This window comes from Fistularia commersonii, chromosome 10, assembly GCF_037954325.1.
Source record: "Fistularia commersonii isolate RoL2024-O1a breed Wild chromosome 10, RoL_Fcom_v1.0, whole genome shotgun sequence".
In the NCBI taxonomy this organism is placed as follows: Eukaryota; Metazoa; Chordata; class Actinopteri; order Syngnathiformes; family Fistulariidae; genus Fistularia; species Fistularia commersonii.
In genome coordinates, this window is record NC_141293.1 from 6,509,619 (window position 1) to 6,516,604 (window position 6,986).

The 6,986-nt window shown below is 48.6% G+C and overlaps 1 protein-coding gene across 1 annotated transcript; it reads right to left on the minus strand.

The window, feature by feature from the left end:
• Positions 1-993: 993 nt before the first annotated feature.
• Positions 994-6,251, minus strand: cyp7a1 (cytochrome P450, family 7, subfamily A, polypeptide 1). The gene is made up of 8 exons (XM_086153431.1): positions 5,955-6,251; positions 5,053-5,293; positions 4,752-4,961; positions 4,104-4,298; positions 3,801-4,000; positions 2,895-3,025; positions 2,189-2,367; positions 994-2,108 (listed from the first exon to the last, which is right to left on the minus strand). Exons 1-8 carry the CDS (start codon positions 6,035-6,037, stop codon positions 1,797-1,799), a joined length of 1,551 nt encoding a protein of 516 aa, XP_086009557.1. The 5' UTR covers positions 6,038-6,251; the 3' UTR covers positions 994-1,796.
• Positions 6,252-6,986: the final 735 nt, after the last annotated feature.

Consider the following 6,986-nt stretch of genomic DNA (forward strand, 5'->3'; position numbering starts at 1 on the left):
GTGAGATCATGATTCATGTTCGGACACATGTCAACATTTCAGAGAAGTGAAAAACACACCTAGCAAGAACACATTCATTCATTCATTCATTCATTCATCCATCCATTCATTCATTCATTCCCTATCAATACCTGGAGAGGTCAGCTGTCAATCATCCTACTATTCACCCTTTCATTCACACCTTTCAGCCTTCAATGGACTTTTTTTGATTGAAGACGGAGAACATGGAAGGAACCCAGGCAGAGGAAAATGAAGAGAACCCTGGTAAAACATGGAGCCTTAACTTAAAGAGAACCACGACACTTAGAATAGAATAAAACTGGGAACTCACAATCATCAAATTTCAATCAGTTGTAGTTGATTTGGTTCTCCCCATGTTCTCCAGGTTCATACTGGATATAAAGAGACTTACAATATGAATTCAATGTGCTTCTCTTCTTGAAGGTTCTTACAAAGCAGTGTGTATGCGTGTTTGCAGAAGAGAGTCTATTCCCGGTCAGGTCAGCCAGTCTGATGCGGGGGTGTTCACATGGCTGTTGCTCAGTCTGACAGTGGCCCGGGGTTGAACCTCCCACCTTCAGACATCTGATTGGTTCACAACGCTGGGAAAAGTCTCAATGCATTCATTCACTTTTCATTTATTCATTGTTTCCCGGATTATGTTGCTCATTTATTCAGTCATCTACTCATCCATTTATAAATTCATCTTTCTGGGAAACATAAAGTACTTGTATGCACTCTATACTCCCTTAGTAATTTTTATATTAAGTAAAAAAACACACACACACACACGCACGCACGGACGCACGCACGCACGGACGCACGCACGCACGCACGCATACACACACACACACACACACACACACACAGACACAGTGTAGGTGTTAAAGGGTTAATCTGGTATTTTGTTTTAAAACTTTGCTGCATTTGAACACACCCAAGATGGGCATGTGGGGGACAAATGGAGGGTTGAGGGGGGTTGACTGTGGTAGCTGTTTTTTGGAAATACTTTATTGATCCTGGAGGAAGTCCTGTTTTGTGGTTATGAATGAGTGACTTCCTACTAGAGCCGCCTTCCATTGAACCAGGTTTTCTGTGGCAGTGGCCAAGAAGGGAACTAAACTGACTGTCAACATTTGTTGCAGCTCTTGGAGCTTTAATGGTTTGGATATAAAAACAATTAATACTGCTTACTGCTGCCGAGCAGTACTTCTACTGCTGCCGCTGCTGCTGCTTCATCATAGAAGTCTTTGGTTCAGTGTTCACAGGAAAACTCAATTGAATAAAATCAAATGAAATAATACATATAAAACTAAGAAAAAGATTAAAAAAAAGATAATGAAATAGAACTCAAAACAAATAAAAAATAATACAATAAGGCAAAATGAAAAAAACATAATCAATAAAATAAAATAAAAGAAATAAAACAAAATAAAATGAAATTAAAAACAGCAATAAAACATTCAACATGTAGACAAAATAAGAAAAAGAATAAAATAAAAAAATAGGATAAAACGAAATAAAAGTGCCATCTGTGGAGGCATTAAATGCGATCATGGTGCTTGCTCAGGGGCATTGAGGCACAGGGGTGCGAGGAGTTTCTCGAAGGAAATCCCCCTGCCACTGGAGGGAGGTTGAAATGCAACGACCAGGAGGATCCATGGCTCAACGTCTGCCAGTGCCATTGACAGGAAGCCGTGGCGAAAAGGCCAAGGAGGGGAAGTCGATATTTCCACCAGGGTCTATTTACAACTGCTATTTACACTATGGATACAATCTTTTTTCGGCCATGGCCCTTAGTATGATGGGTGCTTCGATTTCAGCCGGTACCTGAAGTCCACGTCATAGGTCGGCTGCAGGATCCCAAGGCCGGCACGCGATTGGTCGAGAGGTGGGACTTTGATTGCAGGGTCCAGCAACTCCATGTCGAAGTATGCCAGCACCAGCGCCAGGAACTGTTTGATCTCATAGATGGCGAAGAACCTGCCGGGGCACTTGGTAACCCCGGAGCCGAAGGGCATGTAGAAGTAGCGCAGCCGGCGGCCGCAGCGGTGGAAGGTGGTTTTCTCCTGGCCATTCTCATCCAGGAAGCGGTCATACTTGTACTCCTGGAGTAGGAGGAGATGGAAGGGGGTGAATCTCCAGCGCCTCCTGTTCTGGAGGTTGGAGCTGTTATCATGTTACTTACGTAAGGGTCCTCATAGATGTCGGGGTCGTAGTGCAACATGGGTGGGTACAGCGCGATCACATCGTCCTTACGGATGCGGTATGCCTCCTGGTTGTCCAGGTGGAGCAAGAAGTCCTCCTTGGCGATGCGTACATTCATTGAGGCGCTGGAGAGACGCATGGCCTCCTTTATGATGCTGTCTGGAGGAGGAGCAGGAGATGGACATCTGTTGACGCCTCATTTTTCATGAATAAATCAAGAGAGAGCACCTCATTGAGGACATGAAGCCACCTCACGGAGACTGACAGGTGCCATTAGAGGAACCCGTGGAACGCAGGCTGTCTGAAGCCCCATTCCATTGGTTTCCAGGCAGTTGTAATTAGCAGAATGCTGCTAAGACTGGCTTATTAGATCTGTGCATCCTCTCTTTGGGCCCTCTAGTGTCAGAGCAGTTTGTCCACAAGGGGGCGGATGACAGCGAACAGGGTGCAGGTGGTGAAACCCGGTCATGATGCTGGTAGAAGTAGTCATCTGACAATGTGGGGGGTGGATACTCCGGCCCCAGGGTTTCTGGCAACCTCTCCATTGATTACAATTCTTTTTGCTGCTCAGACTAGTACTTACTTACTAATAATACTCCCAGGAAGTTGAACTGTACGTCCACAAATCTAAATGACAACAATCCCATGTTGACTGAGAGAGGTGTGGGACCTAAATGTTCTCTTACCTAAGACAGGCATATTGTCCAGATTCTCCCTGGTCAGGGTGAGGGTGGGTTCCGCTGGGTCCGCCGTCTGGCCCGACTCCTCCAGAACCCTCTCCACCTCCTGGCAGGCTGCCCTCATGGCCTCGGGACTCCTGGGCAGACAGAAAAAAACCTCTCTGTTGGTCACTCACGGGACTGACACCCCCAGACGTTCTGGGTGTTTCTGCCTATGTGGAGAATGCTTGGGGAACATGGTTCAACTCCGAGTATTTTTTTATGTACTCCCAGTTCGGGTGTCAGGCAGAAACTGAACACCATCTTTGTGTGGGAGGCTAGATTTCCTGTCGAGACTTGTGAACAGACCATTCTGCAAGGGCAGTTCTACTGTCGGGGGATCTGCTGTCTGACACCGATAAATGGAAGCAACATAAAGGCAGTGTGCTGATAAGATGTTCCAAGGCGTATCTGCTGGTACACAATTACTCTGAGTCTTCATGTTTAATGTTCTGTTCGCTGTATGACATGCCACGGTTCGCAGTAAGATGTAGTATTAATGTAGTACCCCCAAAAGTATTTGGGGTCATTGACTGGGAAAATCAGAGCTACCTTGATATTATAGAGTACATTTGGAGAAATTTTGTACATGTATATAGTTGTATATTTCCACTGTACTCATTTCAACAGGTACTATGGGGCTTTTGTTTACTGCAATACTTTCTCACTTGCCAGGAGATGAATAATGTTTGCAGTCATGGCACGTAACAATTTCCAGATAAACTTAAAATTAGGATGACGTGCTGACATCTTCTGCTGTTGCAAGTCTCGACAGAACATTGGCAGGTGAACCAGGTTACCTGAATGGGAAACCCAGACCAGGATAGGGGACAGACTGACTGTCTGGAGGGTTCCGAAGACGAAGCTGCTCACCTTATCAGGTAGAATAAGCTCCAGAAGGTGGCGGGGAGCGTGTTGGCCTGCGAAGCCCAGAGCAGCGCCACATGGGTCCTTGCCTTGCTCATGTCATTGAAGGTGGATAAGGAGTCATTGAGGATCATCCTGAGAGAGATCAGGTCTGACACATTCTCTCGCTTTGAAAGCTTCTCTGCGTGCATGCTCTTGGCCAGGTTCTGTGTGAGTGAAAGAACCGAGAGGGGAGCGTTGACATGCTCGTGAGGGTGACCAAAGGTTGCAAGGGGGACACAGTTGAAGTGACATCTGCTATCTGCTTACCTCACGTGCGCTGTAGGCGCTCTTGAAGACGTGGATGGGGAGTCCGGCCACCAAGGCTGGGAAGATCTTGTCAAACTCTTTGAAGTTCTCCAGGGCACTGAGAACCAGGGCTCTCTGGGCTTCCTGCCGGGCCTGACACTTTTCCTCGCCGAACTCCTTCCCGAACAGGGTCAGATAGCCGGACACAAACATCACCTGTGGACAGAGAAGGTGGGGAGGCGTTAGAACCCCAAGGAACTGTCCTTCATCTCCTCAAATCAGCAGCGGGCTGTAGTACGAACGGCAGCGCCAAACTCTAGCCACTGGTTGTGCGCTGACGTGATGGCATACAAAAGCAATGAGCTTGGCCTCCATCGAACGGGATTTTGTATGTGTCAATGTTTGACAAGCCCGAGTTTCCTGCAGTTTAGGAAACATGTAGCTGCCAATCGATCGATGGCAGTGTGCGAATAAGTGCAGTGGGAGGAGGGGAGCCTTAGCCTTCAGTAGACTACATGAGGTTGGGTTCTTGGGAGTCAGAGATTTGAACGATTGAATACTAGACCGACGACACTTGTCAACTACAACGCCCCCTGAAGGAAGACCATACTATATAATCTGGGGTTGGGGTGCCGCAGCCCTGGAGGCCACGCTTCAGGCCACACTGACCTTGTTGCAGAAGGCAAAGATGCCGTCCGTGTCCCAGTGGTCCCTGCTGGGGCTCAGTGTATCAGAGCGCAGCATTACATCCTGCAGATGCCCCATCATGCTCTCAATGAGGGAGGGCAGTGCCACCCCTTGCAGCGTCTTCAGGAAGGTCTGGTGCAGGTTCTCCGTGGTGTGGCCGTGGCGGGGGTCGAAGCTGTCATGGCCGAATGCCTGGAGAGGATGGTGGAAGGTTACGCTTGGGACCATGAGCACCAGTAGTCCCCATCAGGACAAGGGATGGGGAATTTTGATGCAAGCTCACCTTGACAGAAGTGGCAAAGTGGAACTTCCTCCAGTCCAAGTGTCGGCCCTGGCGGATGACGGAGTGGTACGAGAAGGGGTCACACAGGAAGTGGATGTACTGTCCAGCGATCTTGCAGGTGAAGATGTGACCGTACTTCTTCTGGCGGCTGCGCAGGAATTGGAGAGGGTTGGCGCCAAACTGCAGGGCGCATCCCAGGTAGGGGATTAAGCCATTTTCAATGGCTGGTTCACCGGGTTGCCTGATAAGGAGAAGGAGAAAGAGCAGAAGAAGGGGTGTTTTTATTATCTGGTCCTGAAATGTAGCTCTCAGACCCAGAGATCTCCAGTCCTCAAAGTACCTCCCCCTCAAGGTCGAATGTTTCCGAACTTTCTGTCATCTCCCCGATGTTTAGGAGCCCCCATTTGGTGTTCATCCTTCTCTACTCAAATTGGTGTCAGGGATGACTGCTATCAACCTGGGCGATCTCTGGGATTTAGCCTGAGCCCAAAAGCAGATATTGACTGGCAAAGAGGCACAAGTTTCTGCTTCCTTGAGTTCCTGTATCCTCCCAACAACAGCCACATCTCCAAAACATCACCCAAACCAGTTTGCCGCTGCTGTGACGATGACATACTGATGGCAACAAAGGTGTTGTCTGCAATGAAGGTGGTGCTTTATGAAAAAAACAGCTCCTCCTCGCAAGAACACGGGCCAGGGTGTTGTGCAACAAAAACAAAAAAAACAACACAAGCAACATATTTTTGAATTTGCACACACACACACACACACACACACACACACACACACACACACACACACACACACACACACACACACAGTAACAGTGCTAGCACGTCAACCCTGCCCCACTTCTGTCACTGTGGTGTGATGTAAGTGCGGGCGCAGTGGCGAACTCCTACCTGCGTCGCGTTCCTCCTACCAGCCACAGGAGGCAGCAGAATCCCACCAGCACTGCCCAGATCATGGCGATGCTTATGATCATGGCAGCGATGCCACTGGTGGTGATGATGGGGTCTGGTGGTGGCTCCTCTCACACCGATGCTCTTCGCCGCTCTTGCTCCCTAACACTGCTCCCCAACTTCAACACCAAGGGCCTGTTCCCGCAGGTTGTGCAAGCATACATGCATGTGTCTGTGTGTGTGTGCGTGTATGAGTGTGTGTGAGGGAATGTGCAGCCCTTGCTTGAATGAGTGTGTTGATTGACAGCGCAAGGGAGTTTTTATATCTGACATTGAGGGAGGACCTGAGGGCGGATTCATGATGTCAGTGCGTCTCACTCAGGGTGTGTGTGTGTGTGTGTGTGTGTGTGTGTGTGTGTGTGTGTGTCTGAGACGGCCTTGACCGGAGTCCATGGACAGTGATACCTGGAAGACTTCACCATGATAGTGCACCTGGTTGGTAAATAGATTCAAGGTCTGTGTGTGTGTGTGTGTGTGTGTGTGTGTGTGTGTGTGTGTGTGTGTGTGTGAGTGTGTGTGTGTGTCTGTGTGTGTGTGTGTGTGTGTCTGTGTGTCTGTGTGTTTGTGTGTTTGTGTGTCTGTGTCTGTGTCTGTGTCTGTGTTTATGTGTGTGTGTGTGCACATGCACAGGTTTGAATAGCCTTGTTCCAAATACTGTTATTCCAACAGCAACAGGTGGTGAAGAAAATCCAGTTGATCTTGAATGTCAACCTCCAGAGGAGATGGGACGTTCAAGCATGAGGAACATTCGCTCGTGGCGAGCTGCAAGGAGCAGGCACCGCCTCCTGGACTAAGACAACAGAAAACATGCATGTCAAAGAGATGAGGTCTCATATTGGCCATTATTAGTGCTCCTCCCGATGCTCCACCTGGATGACGCTGTTGCACTAGGGTGGAGGCTCTTGGCAGGGGAGGGAGCTAAAGATAGGATGTATTGGTAAGATGGTGTTCTCAGAAATTCTGGGTCTTGGA

Excerpts from the sequence above, each read along its gene's own strand:
- cyp7a1 (XM_086153431.1), bottom strand. The coding sequence starts at position 6,037 with ATGATCATAAGCATCGCCATGATCTGGGCAGTGCTGGTGGGATTCTGC. Across the intron at positions 5,294-5,954 it reads GTAGGAGGAACGCGACGCAG|GCAACCCGGTGAACCAGCCA; the intron begins GTAGGAGTTCGC and ends TCTCCTTATCAG. Across the intron at positions 4,001-4,103 it reads GCGCCTACAGCGCACGTGAG|AACCTGGCCAAGAGCATGCA; the intron begins GTAAGCAGATAG and ends TCACTCACACAG.